The sequence below is a fragment of the Bombus flavifrons genome, chromosome 7 (assembly GCF_040668555.2).
Source record: "Bombus flavifrons isolate JBK064 chromosome 7, iyBomFlav1_principal, whole genome shotgun sequence".
Classification (NCBI taxonomy): domain Eukaryota; kingdom Metazoa; phylum Arthropoda; class Insecta; order Hymenoptera; family Apidae; genus Bombus; species Bombus flavifrons.
Window position 1 is genome coordinate 10,583,391 of NC_138448.1, and position 27,320 is coordinate 10,610,710.

General features: G+C 33.2%; 3 protein-coding genes across 3 annotated transcripts in view; 1 reads left to right on the forward strand and 2 right to left on the reverse strand.

Moving 5' to 3' along the window:
• Positions 1–27,320, forward strand: part of LOC138181414 (tyrosine-protein phosphatase non-receptor type 13) — a 149,921-nt gene that overhangs the window by 3,956 nt on the left and 118,645 nt on the right. The window lies entirely within an intron of this gene.
• Positions 11,893–14,278, reverse strand: LOC138181626 (uncharacterized). The gene has a single exon (XM_069116620.1). The coding sequence runs from the start codon at positions 13,778–13,780 to the stop codon at positions 12,920–12,922; it is 861 nt and encodes a 286-aa protein (XP_068972721.1). The 5' UTR covers positions 13,781–14,278; the 3' UTR covers positions 11,893–12,919.
• On the reverse strand, positions 25,120–26,464 carry LOC138181813 (uncharacterized). The gene is made up of 3 exons (XM_069117068.1): positions 26,277–26,464; positions 25,591–25,741; positions 25,120–25,387 (listed from the first exon to the last, which is right to left on the reverse strand). The coding sequence occupies exons 1-3, from the start codon at positions 26,439–26,441 to the stop codon at positions 25,233–25,235; spliced, it is 471 nt and encodes a 156-aa protein (XP_068973169.1). The 5' UTR covers positions 26,442–26,464; the 3' UTR covers positions 25,120–25,232.

The following is a 27,320-nucleotide window of genomic DNA, read 5'->3' on the forward strand; positions in this document are numbered from 1 at the left end:
GAAGAAGAATGCAATCATGCTTCTGTGAAATATCGCAAGAAAAGCAAGCAGGAATTTCATGACTATAGATCTTATATACTATATAGACTCATTGCAGAATGTGAGTGTTAGTGATCGCAGAAACACGGGCAACAGGTTGCCAGTCGAACTTTCAAAGGATCCAGTTTTGATGTAATTAACCATAGGAGATTGTACTATGCGCGTATAGATCCATTCTGTTTCGTTACGATCTTCCGCAAATTTTACGAGACGATCGTTGATTGTTCGGTTTCATTACGGTCTTCCGCAAATTTTACGAGACGATCATTGTCCCGTTTCGATCGATTTTCAATTGCATGGAAGCGAGGCCTTGAATTACGTGAATGATAGCGTGTTCGTCGCTTGAAATTATTCGGATGTGGAAGATTAGTTTAATCGAGTTGATCATTAGTTAATGGTTGATCATTTTATGGTTTGAAAAGTAGTTTTGTACCATTATTTCTGGTGACCTTAACGGGTATTATGAAGAAGAGAATTATATATAAGTTAGGAAAAAGATACTCATGCTATTTATTGTTAATAAGAAAAGTCAGATTTGTAGTAATTATATAGTATTATTTTGCCAGTTATACAAATTAGTGGAAAATTAATGATTAGAAGTAGCAGTTACTACGTTCTTGTGAAATTTGCCGGCTGTTAATTTCAATTTTGTTAAAAAACTTTGCGTTATTTGCAAACTTGCACGTGTTTTATTATTTATTATATACATTTGTTGTTTATACATGCATCTTTGCTGTTTGTATTAATATCGGAGACCTTTTTATCGATTTAGAAGAATTTTTATTTAATAATAGATATTTAGAAATTAAGAAAAAGTTCAAAACGCAACGATGACGAATATGTGATTTTAAAGATACATCTACGTAGAATTTAAGGATTTGTTATTTTAAAAAATTCGGTTTTCTGTGCATTCACCACTTATACATTTTACTGTTCGCAATATTACGAGTCTTATGATTGATAGGAGAGGAAACCATGTTAAATCTAAGAGAATACGGCTATATCAATGAAAAATTCAACACAGTACTCGAAGCTAAGCTGGACATTATGATTCACTCGTACATACATTTATTCAGGTTTGATGAAAGAAGGATATTCATTTTGCTTGACAATGGCACCAATGCTCGTGACTTTTACCGGATGTACAAATAGATGATTGACCGTGTCTGGCGTAACACGAACAGTTCCACAGCAGAAATTTCTTTCAAATCTGTTTCAAATCCGCTACAGAATGAACAATTTCGATATGCTGTTTCGTTTCGCAGTTACGCGCTGCGATTCGATACGTTCCGGATATTCATAGAGCATACTTTAATTTACCTACTGATTCTGCAATGCTAGAAATACTTAAATATTTAAGTGTACCTGAATATACTATAAATGCATAATATTAACATTTTGCATTGATAGATATAAAGTTATATTTCAAGTATTTAACATTTTGTATGATAGCGTTACACACATATGACGCTTTAAGATCAATTTAGTTTTATTTTATTAGTTTAGTTTTTATTTTAAATGAGTAGATATATACATACGTAAATAATGTGCTTGGTTAAGAAAGAAGGAACAAACCTGAGACGATTATTATTTATAATAAGAACATATTTTATTATTAGATATAATGTAAATACAGGTAAATATAGTGTAGTATAAATATTGTATAGGTAAAAATATAGTAATATAGTGTAAAGATAAAACAGATAAAACTAATCTGTGATGAACGGTTTGTTCCAATTCACTGTAACAAACGTACCTATTCAAGTGCTTTGATAGATACTGTACATAATCATTCTCACAATTTGTATAAAAATTATCAATATTAATCTTTGTAAAAGTGCCTGCATATGTTTAGTGGTAGATTATTACACAATAAATGCCGCTTTCTTATTTTCTTATTTCAGACATTTTAAAATCGTAAAACATTCCACAATTGTCTTAGTTCGCGCGTTATTTAAAATAACAAGTACACCAGATTTCTAAAAATCTAGGATAAATAAATTTACGTAATTGTAAAGATAAAGTTTTACGATGTCTAAAATTAAGGAATTCTCATAATCCGTTGAAATATAGGGCAAAATTATAATCTTTACAACGTTCACACGTTTCTCCCGTTATCGTTGCATTTCATATATTATTTATTATATTTGTTTAACGAGTTCGAACAGATTATAACTAAATATACATGAACTTTCGAATTTATAGTCAGACAAACGCAGTACTAACGGTATATGATCACAAATATTGTCACAAATCTCATACTCACTGTTTCCTTGATGGAGGAATTCAGGCGTAAAAGAGTTCAGTCGTTCAGTCTTCAAATAGTCTTATAGGATCACCAAATTCCTACTTTTCTGTTCATCGTGTTATAACGAAATATACAATATTTTCTCTCGAATGATTTAAGTGGAGCATAAAATCTTATACATATACATTATCTACTTAAGTTCTGGCAAGAACGGGTAGTAAATTATGGATATTATTGATTATTTTGTACAAAAAGGAATATCCAACTGCCAGTCTTTTTACATACAACGAAGTTACCATTATTGATTTATATGATCATAAAATGATATTGATTGAGAATTTAATTTCTATATTGCGGGTCTTAAGAATTTGTCACGCTTTCTCTAAAACTTGCTTACATATGATACCTGAGTAGATAAGTGTGTCTTTTTCTACCAGCAGAATTCTATAGTACAGTATAGCAAAGTAGAATCTCGATTTATTAGAAGACTACAATTAAAACGGAACGATCGATTTATTTTAATGTATTATGTATGGGTAATTAGATTTGTTTTATATTAATATTAATATTAATATTAATAGTAAGCAGTAGCATAATCGACAAAAAGCATATGTTTTCAAAAATTGTAAATTTTTATGAAATTTAAATCCTTCCTTAATGTATTGTAGTATAGTGGATCCTCAATTATTACGAAACGAATGATTATTGGGAAATTATTACTGTCGACATATTATCGATCGATAATCGAATTAACAGAAAATTTCTTTCATAAAAAAAAATTGAGCGTCGAAAATAGAAACTCGGAGAAATTGTTGTTTACATTTTCGTTGAAAAGTTTTTCTTCCTGTTTAATATTAACATTTACAAGATAGTTCCAGACAAATATAATCCTTTTCCTTTTTCCAATTCATTATTTACAATCATATCAACATCTATATTTAGCAGTTTAGTTGGAGGATTACAATACTTTGGAGATTGCTTTTCTAGAGATGCTTTTTTTGAAATTTTTAGCAATTATAACGTTTGATTGAATCTCTTAAAGTTATCCTTACTGAAAAGAAAGCAATATAAGAACGAAGACGTAAAAATATAAAAATTTGTACATTCAAACTGCATTTTCTACGAGTAGTTCGGATGATAAAGCTTCTGTAATGTATTGGGCTGAAAACTAAGTGATTGCGAATTTTGTAATTACCACCTAATGACAAAATCCGTAATCACTTAGTTGCCAATCCAATATCATTCACGCGTTAGATCCAATTACAAAAGAGAAGAAAAATATGCTCGGGACGAAGCAACGACAAAAAGAAAGTGAGAAGGTTTTCTCTGCCAGCGATCTAGTTAATTAGTATGTCGTGTTTCATGGATCATTTGCATAATTTCCGTAATGACTATGAATGAGACGCGGGATATCTCTTCGAGTGCTTTGTCAACCTTGAAACGTCGATTATTAATATCGCACTTGTTTCCTTCATTTTCATTCGGAAACTGTCAAATCGTGAAAGTTACTTCAGCGAGTTATACGCTGTTGAAAACGAAGGAAAGAAAGTTGCAGTTGTTACGACGCGTGCTTTAAAACCGTGTGTACGTACATACGTACGCATTTTCGTACGCAACTTGAGTAACGACGATATTAAAATTCGCGTATCGAAAGAGAAATCCATTCGGCGCGGTGAACGCTCTTTTGTTGCATAGGAATGGAATGCCTGTTATGTTTCGGTTTAAAGCGAACATTCTGTTGAGAAGTACACTCGAGAATTGAAGTGTGCAATTAGGAAGAGAAACTAATGCACTGAAACAGTTTCTATCAGTTGCGTCTAACGTCTACTGTGGTCTGCGTCCATTTTTTACGTTTACTTACTCAACCAAGTAGGAACGAATTTAGTCTTATAATTGGGCAATGAGAATTGTTTTAATGGAAGAAGAGAAAGTGACAGGGAAAAAGGAACACATAGTAATAAAGAGTAAGATTGAAAGGTGAAGTTTATCTCTTCAAGCGGACGCAATTAATGTAGATATTTTCTCTTTAGATTGAAGTATCATTACGTGTTTTAAATTGCAGTTGTGAAAAATTTCAAAAATTGCGACTTTGTTCGTAGAAAATGGCAAATATAAAATGTAAAATATTGAAAATATTGAGATACAAAGTGTAATATACAGGGTGGTTGGTAACTGGTGATACAAGCGGAAAGGGGGTGATTCTACGCGAAAAAAGAAGTCGAAAATATAGAATAAAAAATTTTTTTTTTAATTTTTCCATCGAGACAACGATCTACAGTGAGATCCGTTATAACGAGACGCGATAAAGTGCACGCGTACCGAGCGAAAATTCAAAGTCGATTTTCTCAAAAACAAAGCCTCAAACGAAAAATTTTTATTCTATATTTTCGACTTCTTTTTTCGCATAGAATCACCCCCTTTCCGCTTGTACCACCAGTTACCAACCACCCTGTATAAATATAATTCTATGATTGTACGAGCTTTTGGTTGAAAGATGGGTCAGTTAACGCATTACATAAGAAAGAAATTCTACCTAGCTGTATAAAATAATAATTATGCAGGAAAATTATTATTTTCGTGACACGAAGTTATTTCATCTCGCGCTAACCGAACAACTGACAATTTGCGTAACAAATTATCCTTTGTAACCAACACATACATTATTAAAACGATCAATATTCATTCTTTCGTCAGGTGGAACGTGCTGTTAGAATTTACAATACATGTACCAATTATATCGTTATATGCTTCCTGCTGTGACTCGAGTAATTACTCGAAGACGTGAGACAAATAGAAAAACGATTGATCGGGATCAAAGCATGCGGGAAGCGATCGCGAGAAATCGTTGTCGCTCGTAACGAGGCCATTGCCGGTGTATTTTCTCAGTTATCTAGGAAACGGTTTCGTCCGTTCATGGCAAGTTTTTTTTCATCTTTCCGTTGCTGCGGTGTGCGCTACATAACGAACTCGACGAGACAACTAAGTTGAGCGATCGTTTTACAGAAATCGTTTTCCAGGCTACGGATGGCTCCAGCTATTTTCCGTGTGCGAACGGTAAGCCTGAAATTAAACGTGTTATACCGTAAATATAAATTGCTATGAAAAAGTCGAATAAGCAAGTAGATACATAAATCAGTCGAATAATTCATAATTCTTTATTCGGAATCGATTTCACAAATGACCAACCGGAAAATCATTGTGAAATTAAACTTTGCAAATAGAACAAAAATATATAAGTAGAGTGCAGCTTTATTTCCACGGTGAAGCATAATGGATTTATCATTTATGATTGGTCCAGGTCGTATTTCTTACTTCTCAACGTACATGTTCCGGTAAGAAATAGTTTGAGGCTACAGACACGCATTTCCTGCATCTGTCCTATATGTAACACGTTGACCATGGACATGGATAGGTACGTAAAGTGATGTACACACGTGCACGCATTGCTGGCCGTCTTGCATAATTGCGAAGCAATACAGTGCGATTTTTCGCACTTGGTCATTTTACCTTATATCCTACTATGGATTACATTTCGTTTTCTTCCTTCTCGTTGGTTTTTTCTACTAGCGCCAGTGAAACGTTATTGGTGTATCGCGCATGATTTTCAATGTAAATTGATACTTAGGGAAACGTATGAGCTTTATCGTGTCATTATGCCATGATAGCGTGCATCTTGGAAATGCACGTTGTCCGCTAATGTCCAGGTTTTGTTTTTACCTTTCAAATATACCTACCGTACAAGTATATACTAAACTTTGAATCACTTTTCGGTTTTGAAATATTTTGTTGGCTAACGTTTGAAACGTTTTATTAAAAAGGCAAAGAAATATCGTATCGTACATGTATTTTCAAAATGACACGACTTGAACAAGATTTTCAGTGGAAGCGAAAAGTTGTTTACATTTTTACATTTGAAATTCTTCTTCAACGATCTTGACGTTCTGCTAATTTTAATTCTTCTGACAATTCTTTGAGTTATTTTGTATCGTGACACTTTCAAAATACGCGTGTAAAGTAGCATGAGAAATGCGTGCTTTACCTTGCTGCATTCTTTGGCTCATTTTCGATCGAATCGATACCAGCGTTAGGAAATTTCTTAAACTTGAGGAAAATATCAATATTCAAGTATGATTTCGAGTTGTATGCTACTGATTTTTTTTTCAGTACTAAAATCCTTTCTCTAATTGAAATCAAAGCGAGAGTGGAAAAAAATTTCAAGGAACCATAATTGAAACAAAAATTATAAAGTTCGCGAACGATAACATTCTTTGCGAAGAAATATACTTCAACTGATTCTTGTAAGAATGTAGAGAAAACTAGGGATGGATATCATATTTCAGAATTAACAATTTTTTTCTCTGGTTATTAGACGTTTAAGGAATTTCTTTGTTGCAACAGAGAAAGGTAAATATCTGTCATTGTTAAAAAAGTGGTATTGTTTCAATGCTCGCATAAATTGTCTGCTCTTTTTGTAATTGGGTTAGTATAACGTGTGACGACCAGGCAACTGTTGCAACTGTAGATACTAAAATATTTGAAAAATAAAAATAAATCGCATTTAGAACGTAAAATGAAAAAATATATATAAGTAGTATAAATGTGGAATTTTATCAAAAATTCTGCCTATCTCAATATATTTAAATCAATACTTTTTTTTTATTTGAGTATTCTAAAACTCGTGTGATTCGTCTTCATTGCAGTATCTCTATGTTTCTTATTTTTCTTTCCATTATATTTTTTCTTTTTTTTTTTGTAGTACTTTCCTTCATATGACAGATGGAAATCAACAGCCCAATTTACGTGGTAAAACAATCCGCACTTGTTATTGTTGCCATACTTGCTGCAATACTATAAGAACGTAAAATATTGATAAACCTACCGTAGGTGTATCATAGAGAAATTGAAAGAGAGAGAAAGAATTATGTCTACTCAAGTGAACATAATTCGAATTTTGTCACTTAACAGTAATAACAAATAATAATAAATTGCCACTCATATATCAAACGACTATAAATTTATAAAAAGTATACATATATTTGGTATAAACCATTTGTTTGTCATTTAAAAACTCAATTGTACAAAACACGACGTTTAGCTCATGTGACATCACGAATTATTATAATATTTGGTTGTTTATATAAAATTGCATTTTCCGATTATTTCATTGAAAATATTTATTTAGTTACAGTTCAGTTTCGTCTTTACTCAACTCACTTTTAACTTAACAATATATTAAAAGTGATGTTTCCAAGTGCATTTCCATAATGGTAAAAAAGTTACATCGATATGCTGGACACGTTCACGGACGTTACCTCTTTTAGCCACACTCGTCGCTGTTTGCATTCGAATGTAAATTAGTTTGACTAATGCCTCGATGGAACGTCTTGAAACCTTTATCAAAGTCATTCGTGATTTATCGGTCATTCCTTATTTACCTCGTAAAAAGAAGAACAATCATTCTTGACAAATATGTATCGAGATACAGAATTATTACATCTACTGCAAATTTAAAAATGTACAATCGTTGTTTATTATAAAAAAATAAACCTTCGATATCGTGATTCAATTAGGTTCATTATTTAAAAATACTACAAATAGTTTAGAATTTAGTGTCTATATAATTGATCCTGTATACAGAAACTAGTTGCAGCAATGAAGTGTAATTTCAGAAATAGAAAATAAATAGTATACCTTTTTTTTATATTTTTTTACAGCCATAACATAGAACAGAAACAAAAATTAATTTTTTATTTAAAACAAAAGTGTCAAATCAATATTCCATCTCTCTTGGCGGTAAATATGTTTTCTAATTATGTTTACGCGCAGCTATTTAAACGCAACGAATGATATTCTTCTTGCATCTAATTATTCTCAGCGTCCAGCTGGTTCTACACATCCGAGAAAACATTGTCGAATGTAATTTTACACTCTCATGCGAGTGCATGCAAGTGCGATCACGAACACCTATTCGTTAAAATTCAGGACTTAATTATCTCTTTAAAGGCATCGAATTGCCGATTGTAATCCGACAGAACGAAGTGAGCGATTAAATTGTTCTGGCGTAAAAACAAGGATTCCATGAATCTCGTAACCCCATCTTTCAAATTAAAATACGGCAATTTGTAAGCGTGTAATTATCGGTGTTATCGTTGTTTGATTTTAATTGACTTCTAAAGATGATCTGTAAAAATAAAAGTAGCTGTTTAGGCGACCTTCGCGCGGTGAGCCTTTTCTCCGTGGAATAATAATGAGCGAATTTCCTTAATGCATTTGCGTTCACGTCTAGCGCGTCGAGCTATCCGTGCTCTAATTTGCATTAACCGTTGCCTCGGATGCCCGTTAGTAAATCATTAATTTCAATGTCGACTGTGAAACGGTTTCGCCGGAAAATGGAACGTTGCGTTCAACGATGCGAATTTTACGTGGGCTCGTTAATTTGCGCGAAATGAACGTATGGATTAAACGATGTGATCGAGGTATGTAATTGGATCTTGTAATCATTCGTGTTTTTTTCTTTTCTTTTTCTCTTCTCCTTTTTTCAAACACCACGTTTGTTATTTATTACAGTAAGCTGGACGTTTTATCGACATTAGGTACAATGTTCATTATATGTACCATGTATCATGTTCAGGTATACATTACGTAAGATGTATTATATTTGACGATGCGGAATCCTCATTATGGATTTTAATATTAATAAATCTTGTTATTAGGCAGTAAATTCAACTGAAATTTTTAAGCTTTGTAGCGCTGCATTTAAGGATTATCGATAGGCTTTGCTGCTGGAGAAGCGTATTTAAAATCACACGATCGTGTTTTATATTATCGTGATTGATTGATTACAATTTTGTGCATCAAAGGGTTGATAATTATGCGGTAAGCTACGTAAATGCACGTAATTTGTATCTGACCATAATTGAGACTTCAAGTTGCTTACTAGACACTTATAGTTTCAAAGTCACTCCATGGAGATGATGACGTAATATTGAGCTCATTCCGCTAGAAATTTACATTCGATTTCGGGTCGCAGGAATTTATATGAGTCATACATTTCTGAAACAAAATCGCAAGTGACGTATCAATTAAATAAAATAAATTGTTTTTATTGTTTATTTAATTCTTAATACGTAAATGGCAATACATTCGAGTTGTAAAACGCAGAAACACTATTTAATTATTCATATTTTTCTAGATAATATCAGAACAAGGGCTCCCATAAATCTTGCTACGGTCACCGCATCATATATTTACTATTTTTATTTTATTATTTATTTTCAAGCTTTTTTATTATACTTCTGAATGGGCATAGATTGGACAAAATTAAAGTCTTCTCTTACAAAACTGGAAAGCTTGTTACAACTTGCTTTCAGTTTCACGCAAATTCCACACTCCTGACAAAGTTAACGAACGAAGATCACAGGAGAAAAACATGATAAGTATATCCGCATGAATAATCTAATTTTGATGTTACTTTATCTTATAAGGATGATTTTAATATCACGTAAGTGAAAATGAAAATGTGCAATTTTAAAATTTTAGAATTTTAAAAAGCACGATAAAATACATGTTCGTTAAAATGCATATTGCAAAGCAAAGAAGAAAGATAACTTTTGTGAGATAAGATTGACAACGCATCGAATATTAAAACTCCTCCATGAGAAATAGGAAGTTTCCTATAATGTACTCTTTTTGTGTGGTTCAAAGGCGAATAATTTACAAGATATCACAAAATCATTATAATACGCGATAACGATATTTATATTTACATAAAATTTAAACTAACATAGAACAATATAACGAAACCACAATAGCCGCGACCCATAAAAAATATTTCATAAATGAGCAGAACAATATTACCACTCAGGTCATACAATAATATGCACTGGCATACAGCAGTATGACATTAACCGGTCAACAATATCTTAATGCACGGAAGCACGATAGCTTATCGAGCGAAAGAACTGCAACGAGGCGAACGAACAAGATACAAACGGAAACTTTTCATACATCGCGTTTCGTCGTTGAGATTCGTTTTCTCTGGCGACCGTGAGCTCGCGCATAGTCCATAAATTGCAAATTTCTCTGTACTTTCACATCAACTGCCTAGTTTCGCCTATACGAGACCGCAATTTCAGGGTCAAAGGACATCACTGTGACCTTGATTCCTGGGGCCATCTCGGTCACGAGAGTTTGTTTATAATGGAAAGTATATTAATAGAATTGATATAGTAATCGTGTGACCGCTTTACGGAATCAACTCTTGGTATCTGAATGCGAGAACGACCGATTTGTGATTAATTGTTACGTGCACTTTCTAATTAAGAGTAATTATATTAAGAATTTAAAGAAAAGCTAAACTTGTTGTGATTCGTTCAATTTTTATACTTTAATTTTGTTCTTTATTTTAACAAACGTAGAAGACTTTTAATATTTTAGAAAATTCTTCAGCATAGAAACGAGAACTTATATTCTATACGTATATCAATATCAAAATTCTTTCATATCGTTAATTTATTAATTTTTTTTAATAGAGTCTTTAGCGCGATTGAAAGGATGCATTTCTTTATGAAATCGTTTGGGAAATTGTTTCATGAAATATCAAACTTTAAAGGATTATAAGATGTACACTGTGCCCTATTGTTCGAAAGTATCAGAAGACTTGCTTACTTTTGAATTGCAATTAGAGAACTGGATAAATCCTGTATACGAAGGATTAATAAAACAGAGAGTTTCTTTTCAACGATTTTGTTTCTTCTCGTGATTCTTTCTTGCCTCTGTTCCGTGCTCTATGAATTTTATATTGTAAGACGCTTCCGCGAGGAAAGCAGGCCAAATCTTACACGATTTATCGTCCCATGCTTTTATAAATTATCAATCTTTTTATACTTACTGCCTATTTAGTCTTCCTCGTTACGGAGGGCAATTAAGTTACTAAAGAAACACCAGTCGTATATTCTTTCTTGTCTCTATAAACGATACGGTTTTTTATTATGTTTTAATTGGTTCATGTTAAGCTGATTATCTTCTCCTTTACGTTCTTCAATTTTCGCTCTTTCTTCAAGCCTTTGAACCCTTCTTTCATACCCTTGATGTATCGTCGACACGAGAAACTCGTAACGAAGCAAACAGTTAACATTGACCCAGATCATCGTGCTTTTTTGTTTCTCCACGTAATGCTTTGCACATGATTAATCGACGGGGCAGTAGTATATCGTTTATCGCGTTAAAGTTCAGAAAAGGTAACTTCTTTCACGTGCTATGTAGCTTGGAAGTTTGTTCGCAGGAGGAGGATTGCATCAGGTGTACGCTTATAGTGACGGGGCACATTTTGCAACCTCCTGTCGAGTCTTCTTCAGTCGAGCAAAAAGTCAATAGCGTCGACGTATTATGTCTATATTCTTATTTACGAAGCGATTTTTACAGATAGCGGGAAAAATAGTCGGCCACGTCTCATGCCGTGAAATTATTGTTCATCGATGACATTTATTTTAGACCATCGCAGTTTTTGTCAGAGCTAATTCACCGTCAGAATTTGCAAAATTATAATAAAGCTCGATCGAAGATATTAGGCACATCGGTAAAGTAACTGAAGCTGTCAAATAGAATTCTCAACTGTTTATGTCTTTAATCCTTTGAGTACTTGGTTCATACAGGCAACATGAAAGATGTATGAGCGTTTAATGCTTGCAGTTGCGAGCATATAAATAGCAACATTCTGTTTTCGTAACTCGTGTGAAATAAGTAATGTTTATTTTTACATTAATATTATTATGTAGAGAAAGAGGGAGAATGAAATATTTGCAACATTCTAATAGATATTCGAAGAAATATATATATACCATTTATTTATAATGGTGCTATAGTATAATATACTTTTTAAGTATGTGTTACCTATATCTAAATTAATTTTATTATGTCGTGGATACACATATAAGAGTAGATGAAAACAAAATCATCGAAGAAACGAGATATTGTCTAAACAATAATGTAGACGTATACACAATTAATTTTGAACTGTATCATGAAAGAAGTAATTACTTTCATGATATATTTACAAAAAGTTCAAATCATTGGAATAATTCTTTTTTCTACCACATATTATTATTTTAATAAACACCGAAAGGGTTAATAAACATATATAACATGTAGATATGTTGTAAGCATTAGTATATTTTTGAATGCATCAACTCAAAACTGACGCTTATTTGATATCGAAGATTTGAGGTATACATAGCTTGATGTTGTTCAATTAGCAAAATTGACATTTTCAAGAGCAAGCTGCGTTCTTTTGAAAGAAATATCTCTAACTTTACGACCATTACAGCTAACTTCGTCGTAAACCATACTATATAATATAATTATCAGAATTGAAATCTCCGCGTCCTTTTTAATGAATTATCTTTTCTCTGTTCTTTTTTTTTTTTTTTAACGCTGGTATTCGGTACGAGCGTGTCATTGAACCTAATTGCAATACTAGCGAAACTTGGTATATTTCTTCCGAAAGATCACAGTTGATACTCGAAAGTCAGAATTTTAACAATCAAGTTTTTTCCACTATTGGTTCGGACGAACAGAATTTATAACTCTACTACGTGCCTCTTAAATTTATCTACGCTTCAACATTATAAGACTTCAAGGCCATTTGAACGTTTCATCGCAAGACGCTTCATCTTCCAAGTTCAAGGGACAGTATTCATCAGCAGTGACCCTGTCCAAATCCCCTATATCCGCTCTAGGTTTGAATGGTAGCTCGGAAACCAAAATACCTTCTAGTGGTTCTTTTTCATCCGCGTCCTCCTCGAACTCCCAAAAATCATCATTGGAAACGTGATTGCTGATGACCGACTTAAAATCCTTTTCACTGAACGTGATCGTCTTCACGTTTCGTCTTTTGGGTAATTGCTTCTCGCGTAAAATGTCCCTAGACATGGCCAGCTTCCTGTCGTATTTGATTCTTTTAACCGTGCTCTTAGACACTTGGGAGACTGATCGATGACGATCGTCGTTCTCGCGACGTTCGAGGTCACGGTCGTCGTGATTAATAGGTTGTCGAGAATCCTGTTCATTCTCGGTCGACTTCCTTCTTTCCAGCTCCGATTCCGCGACAGTTCCCAGGAATGCATTTTTATCGGTAGATCCCCCTGCGGCGGCCTCGTTTTCACTGGTGCCACCTGTCACCTGTGGCTCCCCATTCGTTTCCACGGAATCATTTCCTGCAGCTTCGACCGCACGCGCAATCGTTTCGACAGCTTCGAGAATCTCCCGCGATGGCTCTACCGTCGGATCGGGGTGTGGCGTGGTAACCGCGGAATTGGTCTTATCGACCGAGTCAGCTTGTACGTCGGACCTCATTCGCGGATTCTTTCGATACTCTTCCTCCAAGTAGCTCCGGAACTGGTCTCTGAAGTAACTGTCGATCATTTTCCACACGCTGGTGCTGTACCAGGTGAGTATACCAATGAGAAACACGCCGCGAAAGATCAATCCCAGCATGATCACACCCGAGTGTTATTTATTGCTAAATATTGCTCGTGGTAAATCAAACGAATAATAAGAATGCGCGCAATTTAACGATTGATATTTTGCTTATTAAAATTTATGAAGGGTCTGTGATAAAATGTCCATAATTATGGTCTACTGTAATGTAAGCGATGGAATACTTTTAGGAAGTTTGAGTAAGAGTACCTTATGACCTAGAGAATCGATACATAGATACTTGATACTGTGGTACAAACAAGGTAAAATAAATATTTCTGTAGCTCTTTGATGTTGAATCATGTTACGTGTTACGTTAATGCGAGCGTACGTCTAGAGTTCATGTTCAGAAAGCAAAGGATAATTTGCAACGTGTAGTTATAAACGCTGAATTACTCCAAGAAAATGCGCTAGATATATCGATTGTAGTGTCGTTAACTACTCTCTATTATATCAAACTTCGTCCAAGATTTTTTCTCAAATTTTGTGAATAGTTTCGCTCAAAGGTTTCCGCTTATTCCGTTTCCCCGAAATAGTATTCCTTTAGAATACTCATAGCTTCCTGCATTTTTGGAAATCCCATCGTGACAAAAACTAAAATCGAATTGGCGATTACGAATAGTCGCATCATTTCGAGACCACTGTTAGATCTTAACCATTCGCTGAATCCTTGATTATCCACGTCCTTTTCAACATCGTTTTTCTCATTTTTCTTGTCTTCCGCGCCGTTCATTTCGTTCTGCCGTCCTTTTCCGCCTTTGTTTTCATAATTGCCGCGTTTTTTCATCGCTTCTATGTGGATTGCATCTGAAACTTATGAAATTCCCATTTTTAACAATTGCAGACAAAAATTAGATAGATACACGCTTCCGCTTTTGAAATAGCATTCTATTTTTATCGTACTGTAAATTATTCTTGTTGATTCAAGTTTCACGAGAAATATCACATGGAACACTAATTTTGGACATCACTTTTCTGGAGTACAGTTCCTGCGTATCTATAGTAAGCGCGCCTAAAATACATTGCTTTAGAAGCCGAGGGGTTCACAGTAAAAATGGAATTGTAATGTTTTTAGTTCACTGTTGTGCTCATTCATGTGCTCACTTGGTCTTATTGTATCGACAACTAGGACAGTAAGTTTAACATTTTTAGTGTCTTCATAATTTTCCTTTTTATCGTTTTTGTTCCAAATTAGAATGAAACATTGACGCAATAAAAAAGCAGTAGTCGATTCAATTATTACTGACGTTTTGTTGTATCATTAAAATTAAGAAGCAAATTTATTGAAAATATAAAAAAAAGATATGGACAGAAAAATTCAATTTATTAAATTATTTAATTCCATTCGTGTGTAATTAAAATTTAATTTGACATATCGCTTTAAAGAATTGATTTCGTCATTTCGTGGTTTGAAAATAAATATTAATGAAACACGGTATTCGATTAAGAAATTCTCAATTGATGTAGTGACGTGATGTTTATGGAATATGAACCATCATGTGAATAATGAATTACCATGTACGCCAACAGCGTCACATGTATGAGGATTACGATTAATTTAAATTTAATCAGCTGCGAAATAAATGAATATACAACTCATGTGTTTGCTTAAAAACGGAACAAATCTGTCTCAGATAGTCATTGTTTGTAATCAAATTATATCGTACAAGAGCACAAGAAACAAAACACGATTTGTGCTGGCAATTTACTATGGCAGCTAACGTGTTAATCATAATAATAGGAATCACAATTGCTCATGATACTTACCTATAATCTTCTATAATATTCTCTCTAATCCTCTACTCTACCTATACGATAGACAATACCTAGTCTATCGTCTAATCTTTCTAATTCCCTTAAAATGACGAAACCAATGAAAATCAGTCGACAATTAATTTCGTACTATTCTTTAAATTTAATATACAGGGTGGATGGCAACTGGTGGTACAAGAAGAAAGGGGGTGATTCTACGCGAAAGGAGAAGTCGAAAATATAGAATAAAAATTCTTTTTTTTTTTTTTAATTTTTTTTTTTTAATTTTTTCATCGAGACAACGATCTACAGTGAGATCCGTTATAACGAGACGTGATAAAGTGCACGCGTACCGAGCGAAAATTCAAAGTCGATTTTCTTGAAAACAAAGCCTCAAACGAAAAATTTTTATTCTATATTTTCGACATCTTTTTTCGCGTAGAACCACCCCCTTTCCGCTTGTACCACCAGTTACCAACCACCCTGTATAATTTAATATCAGAATTCAAGAATCGCAACGATTGTAATCATCTCTTCCTAAAGATGTACCAAATACGTTTCAAATATCACGTTAAAGCATTCAACATCGGAATAACTATATTCCTACCATCTTTTCGATTCTACCATAATGGAGTTCCTCTAATCGTTGTAAAATTGCGGTATCGCGTCCATGCATTCGACGGCATAATGGTTTCGTAGTAACCGATGCAGACTAAATGAACTGGATTTGAGTACGCCCATCCGTACTGTTGTCTTCAAAATGTTAGACGATCCACGTGCATTAACTTTCGCATACAGCACCGATAGAGGCAGGATATTTCAAACATTCCGGCACGTACGGAAGAGACGAATGCTCGAGTGAGCGCGCGACGATCGTCATCCGATGTATGCGCGTAATTTACTTGCGTGTGTGTAATGCCGTGTGGAAAATACATATGTATGTATAGCTCTTAAACACGTGCAGGTTTTAGGACAAGCAGCCGAACAACGAAAGCATCCATTTCTGCGCCACGCGTGTTCTTCGCCACTCGAGAAAGCAATCTACGGTGGCTACAAAAAGTACTGGCACACGTCCTTATTTTCCAATGAAACGTTTTTTTAATCCGGTCCTACGCTTCATTTTCATAATTTCAAATTTTTGTAGTCATATACGGGGATACTATTAAACGATACTAAATTTAATTGTATTTAGCTTTAATTAATTGGTGCTCAAATGCTATAGAATGGTCAGACAATACTCTTTTTTTTATACATAATTCATTCTTCGCTTTTTAGATTAGATTCAAACTTAGGCTGTTTGGTATTATTTGTATTTTTATAAAGCAGAAAGTATTTTGTAGGTTTGGAGAAGTTTCCTTACATAGAGAGATGTTTAAATAGAGCACATTTCCTATTACAATTGTTAATTCGTGTAGCGAATCGTGTTTCTTAGAACATTGAACATTATTGTTATAATACACTAACTGCATAAGTAGTTACAGAAATGAGTAAATACAATTTTATATTGTGGTTTTTCTTTATTAAGGATGAGATGAATCATTTCAAAGAAGTTGGATTGTTTTATCAAATTGTTGTTTACAATTAATTGGGACTTGATAATAGAGCTGAGAAGCTTTTAAGAAACTTCTAAGAAACTTGTAATATTGTTTCAAGGAAGAAATAACAAAATTTTTACAGAGAGAATGTTGGTGTGTTTAAATACTAGTCGATTATAAATAATTATAAATCATCTCCGAACCTATTCCCATAAAGTGTTTAAAAAAGTAATCAGTAAATAATGTCAAAATTTTATAGAAAATTTCAAGAGTAATATGATTTCAAAATTAGCATAGGCACACAGGAACAAGTGTTGAAAATTGTATTGTGACATTGGTGTGAAATGTCGGTATAGTATTAGTTAAAACAGAATTCCCTCACTTTATCACGGCCTTGTTTCTTCTCTAAAACTTGGACTTCTCTATTGAGCTTCTAATTACCGAAGTTTGCTCTTTCATTATTTCTGTTGAAACTTGCATAATGTATGGCAAAAGTTGAACTGCCGCTGGCAAAAATAGATAGTTGTTAACTAGGAGACAATTATAAGACTTCATCGGTACAATACTATGTCATCGTTCGTTTCTTGTCTTCTTTTATCCCTTATAGACCTATACATCTTTGTATCGATCGCTTTGCTAGAATTTAATGTTACATAATTTACAAGAATATCGTTATTTTAATATCGCATTTTTGCTTCCAAGGTGATATAACTAAGACACAGTAATTTTACATAAAATGCTAACGACTGGTTTTAAACATAATGACGCATTTCTTTATCCAATAGAAGATCTATTATAAAATAGAATAAGAGGTTTTATCTTTGTAATCTTTAATTTATATTTTTTACAAAATTATCAGAAATTTTCTCGCCGTACTTTGAAAAATGTGCTTTACTACTTCTGCACATTGATCTAGATGCTAAAATAGAAATAAATTATTTCGCTAAAAGTTGAAAAATCGTGTTTACTTGAACGACTGACCAATGTTGTCGTTCTATCTTATCTGTAAAATTTCATATTATTTCTATCTCCTTTAATTCCTTTCTGCCTGTTCAAATGATATTTAAGGTTTTACGAAACTCGTAGTAAACGAAATATCGTAGGCCAGTGCGAGTTCAATCCCCGAAATTGCATCGCAACTAGATCAGCATATTGTAATTGTCTCATGAATAAATATAAGCTTGTTTTCGTATAAGTAGGATGGCAAGTGCAGGCCGATAAATTTTTCCTCCATGGGTTTAAAACTGGTTCGTCCCTTCCTTGCTCCGTTTAAACGTGATTTAAAGTTGCCCTCCGAAAGTTAGCGTTGATGCGTTGCATAAATGAACAATCCCTCGAATGGCATATTTTAAGATTGTATATTTAAAAAGTGACTTAATCTAATAAGACTTTTATCCATATTATCTGTCTCTTTTCCACGTGCAATCGATTAAAAATATACTTATCTGTCTGTGATATATATTGCTATCTATTTTTTTTATGTAGGTGTTTATTTCTTATTGCTAAGAATAGAAAGAATTAGAAACGAAGAAAAATTCAATAAAGAAATTGTAGCCAACTCCATTCTGTAGCAGTATAATAGAAGAAATTTTGCGCACAATGTTCAGTCTCTCAAATTATGATTCAAATTAAAATTATTATTTATTCCCTTCACCCATCTTTCACTCCATAGATTCGTGTTATATTTATTCATCTCATCATTATATCACTCTATTAACGGTATCCTACCTCAATCATTAACCATAAATCACGAAATTTATCATATGACAAGAATGGAAACATTGGAGATACATAGCTGGTGAGTTGGCATCGCGAACACGATATTTTACAGTTGGGCGATCATCCTTCACCGCGTATATATTTTTTTTTCATTCCCGCTCTTTTCCGATTCAATGTAAAAGTTGGACATGCTTTATGAAGTCCGCCGAAACTAAATTACCTGAACGCGAGAGGTTTTGATCGCGCGAGAACTCACCGCGATAAATCAGCTTCCTGTCGATCACCGAGCAAAGGTCAGTGAATCACACGATTCGACGTTGAATTTTCACGCAACTTTTCTGCTCGCTGGATTTTCGTGTCGTGGCACATGCAAAGACCGTCGCCAACTGGTTGCCAGTTTTTCTCTTCTATATCGTTGTGGATCGTGTTCATAAGGCTTCTTCAGTTGGTAAGCTCATTACAAGACTCCCTGCTCACGTCAAGCGTTCTTCGAAGCGCGTATCTCGTATCGCGTATAAAATGGTTCGAGAAATGTTTAAAATTGAGATAATTTGAAAATTAATTGTCGCATGGAACATACGTAATATAATGTACAGTTGACGCTTCTATGATCTTTTCTTAAGACATATGCGTAGGTTTGGTATTCTGTACTGGAGATATAACGTTCGTAATATCCACAGAATTTGCCTAATAATAATTTGTAACATTATAATATGATAAGATAAAAGAAAACGAACTTCGAAGCACGGACAATTATGTTGAATTGCAGCAACAATTGTATGGAATACCTACAATTATATCGAAGGTATGAAATAATATAAAAAAGGAGATTTAGCTTTGGAGGTGTAAAATATAACGATTATTAGGAAATTGGATTAGATTTTCAATGACAGTACGTAGATGTTTGTTCGATCTAGCTTGTGGTGACGATCAATTTGGTACACGATGATCGATACGGGTTTTCAAATACCACGTTATTTTCCATTTAGAATGTGTCAGTTAAAACAAAGAACGCTTCATCAATCACGCGCTTTATACAATACTTTCCGTAAAAGAGTATCAAAATATAATGACATGGTATTCTATCGCTTGACGAAAATAAAATGTAAATTTTCACGAAACATTACGTTATTAATTATTACTCTTCAAAGTGTATTTGATCATCAGTATAATATAAATATGCAAGTTCTATTGAAATAAATGACCTGCATATTTGAAAATCACGTAAAAGCATGATAAGTATATTTTTGTCGATCCTTTTATTTTAATGTCACTTTATGACTAATAAACGTTTTAACACAAAACAGCTGAAAATGGAAAGATCCTGTTAGCTCCAGTCAAAAGTATAAAACCAAGACGAGCAATATTTTCATATCTACGATAATTGAATATCTTTCGATATCTTAATATTATGATAGGCACTCACTAAAGAGAGTGAAAAATGCTTGTTGAATCCCAAATCAAGTAGAAAAATAATGGTAATATAAGATTGATTAAAAATAATATATTGCAGTTTTAAACTGTCGCTTTATAAAAAATGTAAAATTTTACGTATCCTTATCATCTTGTTTCTCTGTAGTCGTTACTTGGAATTTATAATATCAGTGCCAATAAGACACACGCTTTTCATTGTATGGATTTTTTTATTCCTGGTATATTGTTGCAGAATTTTATTATTTGCTTGTTTGATGCGATGTTTCATTCGTTTTAAAGTACGTACGGAAGTTTTTGAGGACACCGCTCGAAACCGTACCATAGTACTTCGATATTCAATAACTATCCGCTAATCCGCTAGTCTACGTAAGTATGTCGAATCACTAGAAGCCAGATACGTGAATATTTGTTCTTTTTTCCACTTTAGGTTCATCGACTTTGCAATTATTAGTGATAAACGTAGACTATGTTTATCGGCGTATATGCAGAAATATATGTGCAAGGATAGATAAAATGTTTTCTTCTAATACGATTAATCCATATCATTTTTTGTTCTTTTTCTTTTCTTTTTTTTTATGTTCTTTACGAATGAAATGTAAAATGTAAGTGTTACGTAATCGTTAGACGAGAAAAAAAGAGACTCTGAAGGGGCAGCCTCTTCATTAAGCTACCTCAAGGGATTGCTCTTTCTCGATGGAGAAATTGAATTCTAATATAGTTACCTCGATCTTCGTTTCAACGATGACGCTGGAAAAGCTAGAATGCATCTCTACATGGGTCTGTTTAATTTTTCTATTTTGTACAATTTTTCTCTTCGCTGCTCGAATTACATTTAAGTTCGTATTATAAAATACGCGGTGGGTACACTAATTTATTTTATGAATCTGATATGTATAGTTTGCAAATTAAAAAGATATTTCGCCTGGTGAAAAAGTATCCTATTTTTCAATTTTCCCTTGATACGAGTTTCAGGAAAACATATATTTATATACATGTTACAGTTATACGTTTTAAACTGTGGTCTAGCTCTGTGGTTTGTCTCTGGTCTATCCGAGACAATATTTTTTCAACAGAGAGGAAAAGTCTCAGTTAGCGGATGAAAAGCTTCCTTTACGGTCAAGGGATGGAGTTTATTGGTCGTTTTGTTGAGAAATTTCCAGGTCGCTCGTAACTAATGTACCACGTACGAACGGTCAAGAGTCTCTCCGGAACTCTTACACTATACCATACCCTTTCGTTCTATTTATCTTATATCTGCCAAGGAATACATAGCTTTAGAAAGATTTCATGAGGTAACGAGAAATGATTGCATTACGTTCACCGACAGTGCAGTACAGATAGCAGAAGCAGCGAAAAGTAAGTTTGATTTTACACGAATTTAATGGATAGAGATCATTATCTCTCTGATGTGTACAGATTATTACTGTCTATCGACAGACAGTCTCTTTCTCTTCTCTTCTAGCGAATATATTGTTCTCAGAGCACGCATTGCTAGAGGGTTTACATCGTTTCCTTTCGAATGACATTACCAACTTCTTCTTAAACAATACGTCGTTATCATACACTGTTGGCCATCAGACTCGCATAAACATCGCTAGTCGTGATTACCACGTGAACACAGACAGAACAAGGAACCTCGGAAGCACAATACCGCGCCATATCCGTGCCGCGACTATTTTAACTCTGAATTCTTATTGTTAGTGGAAAGTGGAAAAGATGAGTAGGTAATATGCATCGACGCGTTTCTGGGTAAGTCCGGAAGTAATTCGAACCAACAATTCTACGCGGGAAAATTGAAGGACGAGTGTAAACAGGCAGGAAAATCTATAAGTAATTTTACGCAAAGTTTACGATATTTTCTCAGAAATTTTTTAATTATTTTGTAGTTCTATTTAGTTTTAACAATAAGCAAGTAGTAAACATGGATACACTGACTTACAAATGAAAACAGATAACAGAGTATATATAAACATCTCTCAATAATGAAGATGCTTCCTAGAATTACAGTATTATAAATCTTCATAAATTTCAAACAATCTTCGTCGTAATCAATCGCAACGGAGCTTAGAAAGCTATTAATACGAATATTGTTTGCATACGGAATTTGTAAAGCCTCATTAAGACTTTCGTGGGTTATTTATCAAAATCAACACGGCACTTAACGCGTTAACATATTGTTGACTGTATACCGTGAAATAAATTTTACCGCCGCTGCCGTATTTCTGGAAAATATGTCAACGTTCATCAAGTGAAAAACGTCGGTTCACGTCTGCCGTCCGCACCGTCTAAAAAATTAAAAATGTCGATTCACGTGTCCCGCTAATAGTATAATCCAGCACTATTTTATTTACATAACCACACCAGTGCTTCATTTATAGAATTTATATTTATTTCATAGATTACATAGATTAGAAACAAAAGCATGAATTGAGAAATTATTATTTGAAAATCACGTGAATATTGGAACCCAGATTTATAAGCAAAACAGTAAGCTGATATAACGCCTCTGAAAGAGGATAATTTACCAGGTGAGTTTATTTTCGTTATAAGACTCTACAGAATTCTGTGTTGAACCCTAGCTACGCCACTTAAGGATTCTCGATGCTGTTCTGCGCGTGCTTGTTATTTTTCGCTCTGTAGAAGTTGCTTGTAGACGTTGCTATTACGTCTGTATGTATTTGCTCGCTATGTTTGAAGAGAAAAATTATTTGCGAAGATTTTCTGCGATCCTCGCACATCTTTTCTATGAGGAAGCTATCGATGTAACTTCACCATTTTGGTTGTTCTTGTTTGATTGCCATGAAATTTGACCTACTTAAGCCTACTTAACCAAGGAAAAGATATTTCAGGCGATCAAGTGAATTAACCTTTCTCTTGAATAAATATTTTATTTGAATTCTAAATTATTTTTTATTTGCAGTGAAAACGAAGATTTGGCAGTAATATTGGTCTCTTCATTCATTTATCGTTAATCGTCAATCGATCGTTGATCTCGTTATAGATAAATAACTATGGTAGTTTGGTCTAATTCTAAATCTCGAACTATTTAACCCTTAAGTATATGATTTTTCCAAATATATAAATTAACGTAAACGATGTATTTATATTTGAATCTTAAATCTGCAAAGAAGACATATTAAAGAACGCGATAGTAGATCTTATTAAAAAACGATACTGGCTGAACATATTGCACATTGTATTTAATTTCGTAATAGATAAACGCTTCGTTTATAAGTAACAAATACATCAATTTTCCACAAGCTGAATCAGCAAACGAAAGCAACGTGAATTTAAATAAATAGATACTCTTCTATGCTGCAGTATTTGAAAAGCAAAATCCCAATAGTTTAATGCACAAAAAAATGTAACTTAATAGAAAAATTTATGCAACGTAAGACCGTTAAATCTGGAAACAAACCGATATTTTATCTATCTTTATTCGAATAAGCGAAATGAAACGGGTGATTGTTCTATTATCTGAAAATTCCATCACCTGACTATTTTTATCTTTCTATTAATTCGGATATGAGAAGTTCCCTTGAACTTTCACATCCCCTCCCCTCGCCCTTTCCATTTGTCAAGACTCGTCACCGTAACGCTGCTCGTAAGTTTGTTATTCATAAAATGCTTTTGATTTACATTGTATTCATGAATCAGTATTGTCTAAAGGAGCATAAAAATTTGTACTGACGCGACACGATGAAAATAGTATTCGCGAAATTTACATTGTCAGGTGGCTCACCTGTTACGCATACAATCGGCCTGTATGCATGCATGTGTTGCGTACGCAAACGTGATTTGTTTGCTGAATTATTCGGCATCTCGTTACGTAACCCTAATTGCGCGCTATACCTACCCGTATGGCCAGTTAATTGCAACAATAACGCGAGCACTGAAAAATAAGCGTTGATCATATGAAATGAAACTGAAACTAAAAATAGAACAGTAAATAAGCAAGTATAATAAGCACAAAAATAATAAATCACGATGAAACTGATATTTTAATGTCACGATTAAGATAGCTTACGAATAACAAATATCGGCTAATGAAAATATTTGAACATTTATAAAAGTTTTTGAAATTCCATTAATAAAGCGTGATACGAGTTCATTTTTTCTATTTCTCTGACCTTTATGTCACTTGATGGCTAAAAAGAAAAATGGTTTCGTATGAAATAGTTGAAAAAAGAATTAATTTGATGATAGAAGCCTTTTGAAAATATGTACATGTTTACGTACAATGCGTACAATGTCCTTTAAGAAAGAAGTAATATTAATTCAATTTATGTGTTAATTTAACTATTAATATTAGTCTGCATGTTACTAATACTTTTAAGCAGTTAAAAAGGGTACAAAGACACATATTTAATTTCAAAATCAAATGGAAAGATAGTTTTCATGTAATATACTGTGGTAGAGTTATTAGATCATGTCAGTATACTATCATTTAAGATACTGGTGTTTATTAAAAGATATTGACTAGAAAATTTTGTTAATTAAAAGATTTCATTGTATGTTGCATTATTATATTTGTGCCGTCAAGTTGGTTTTGTTAGACCATAGACCTCAGATTAAAATAAAAAACCATAAACAGCCTTATAATACCTTTTTTTTGAAGTTAATCAAATGCTGCTTTTTGTAGATAAAATATTTGCTTTGTTTAATTTATTATATCTTTTGCAGTAAGACGGTTGGATGCTTGCAAACAAGCATAATATATCTACTAAATTTTACTATGCAATAATGATTAAATTAGAACCAATTACAAAGACCTTACCAAATACCAATGTGTTTTAATATTTTAATTCACAGAAATATTAACCTTAATTAAAAAGATATGGAAAAAGGTTCAGGTAGAAAATAATAACAAATTTAATTGATTTATATAGTACGTTTATTCTTTCAACGTTACATACGTAATTTGAATTTAGAATATTTAGAATTATTTCCATGCGTAACACAATATCGAGGAAGTTGTTGTATAAGAACGTTACAGAAAACTGTTTATAAAAGAATAGAATTATTTTCATTTAGTGTGTCCCAATGATGAAATGTACTTTGGCCGTGGCCTCCGGTGCAATTCGAATCTGCACAGTGCCTAAATTCGATCCTAAGCTATCTCCATTGGCACAGATAACTACATCGCTACCGGGTACGTTTCTGGCATTTATATAATGAATAGTCCCTACAAAAAGACGTTTATGTGAAGACACTCGAATATTTACTCAAAGCTTTTGATTTATACAAAGAATATGAATTTTCTTACTCTGCACAAGTTTTTTGTAACAACGAACGATTACATCTATCGCAACATTTCGTTTTAAAACCAAACTTTTGTTTTGCAAGCCTCAAATTTTAGTGAAGAAGAAATAATGGAAGAAATCTTACCCCTCATATCCAGGTGCAAAGTTAAGATCAAAATGAAATTGTAGACATTCTTATACGCGTACACTGTACTGAAAATTTTTTCACCTGCAGCATGTTCACCTACGTTAAGGTTCTTGAGGCTTGTAGGAATACGTGGCTCAAGATACGAACCCTATATAGAAACAAAAAAAGCCTTTTATGAGAAAGAATGGGTATTATTTTTCTTCAATGAATCGATGAATCAGAACACAAAGATCCAGTTTCTTACGTGAAGTTCAAAGCAAAATGTGTTCCTTTATTTCGGTATTGATGTTTCTCAAGTTAATTATATACTAGAATTGCAAAATTATATAAAATGCTCTAACTTGTAAAGTAATCCATAATCGTAATTCTCTATTATTCTTGCGTTGTTAACGGCTAGATTGTGAATGTTTGTACAAGTGAATATTTTTACGAATTTCAACGAAGGCAAATAATTTGTTGGAATCTGTTGGTGCAAGTACGTTTCAATTTGAATTTAACGGAGCATCTGCCAGTTATGGCAAGAGGTAAAGAATTAACAGTAGAGAAACTTTCTTCAATCGTATCTTTGAAAATACACATAACAAAGATATCAACTCTTTGGTCGAATTGTACGTTGCTCTTTTCAATTTTTCATCCAAAATACATCTTTTCACGTTGAAAGCATAGACCTTATGGTTACTCACCGGTATTGTTTGTACCAAATCTTTGTCAGACAGTTTCAGTGTAACGGTTTCACGTAGATAATCAATAAATGCGAAATTGGCTTGTATTGCCAGGGACACGATGAAGACACCAGCAATTGAACGGAACATTTTGTATCGGTTGCACTGGATCTGTGACTGTGCCATTGCGGAAATTCACGGCTCTTTTATAACTTATACTAAAAGCTTCTCAAGGTACATTTAACTTATCCAAGTACTTACGATTATCTAAATCCGATTTATTGGTACAAGTCTCTTTTTTATAAATAAGGAAAGTGTTTCACACCCTAGACTAAAAGCTTATCAAGGTATATATGACTTATCCAAGTGCTTGTGGTTGTCTACATCCGATTTATTGATATAAGTCACTTTTTCAAAAATAAGGAAACTGTTATCAAGAAAAAGTATTGCTATATGTTATTAGTCGCGGGACTAGATTCGTCGATCCGGTACAAACAGTGACACAAACGAAAATTTGCAAATTTTTAATTACGTACGTCCCTAACCTGAGAAGTATATTTTAATAATATCTGTTGAAGCAAAAATACTTTCTTTTTAATTGATTTATAGTTGTACTAACAATAACGGGATATTGGCGATTCAATTAACGCCATAAACTAAACTTTCTAATTCTGAAAAAGAATGATTTCGAAAGTAATATATGATGATAAGTTTATAAAATATCTTTTATGAAAGTGGAATAAGTGTTAAAGAGGAAAAGGTTCTTAGAGACTTACCTTTATATTGGATGTTCGATGAAGATCGTTCGTCATTATCGATAAAGATAATATCAAAAACTATTGCTTTTTAATGATAAATAGATCTGCGGTTTTCAAAAATTTGTCCGTTTGTTCGTTTCTTGCAAATGTAAAAAAATGCCATGTAATATCTTTCTTTTTTTTTATTCAGCGTAGCTTCCAAATTTTCCTTACTATTACTTGTAACAATTTTTCAATAACTTGTATATAAGTATATACTTCTTTAAATGTACTAGATAGCCATCGACTATTTTCCTACAATTTAAAA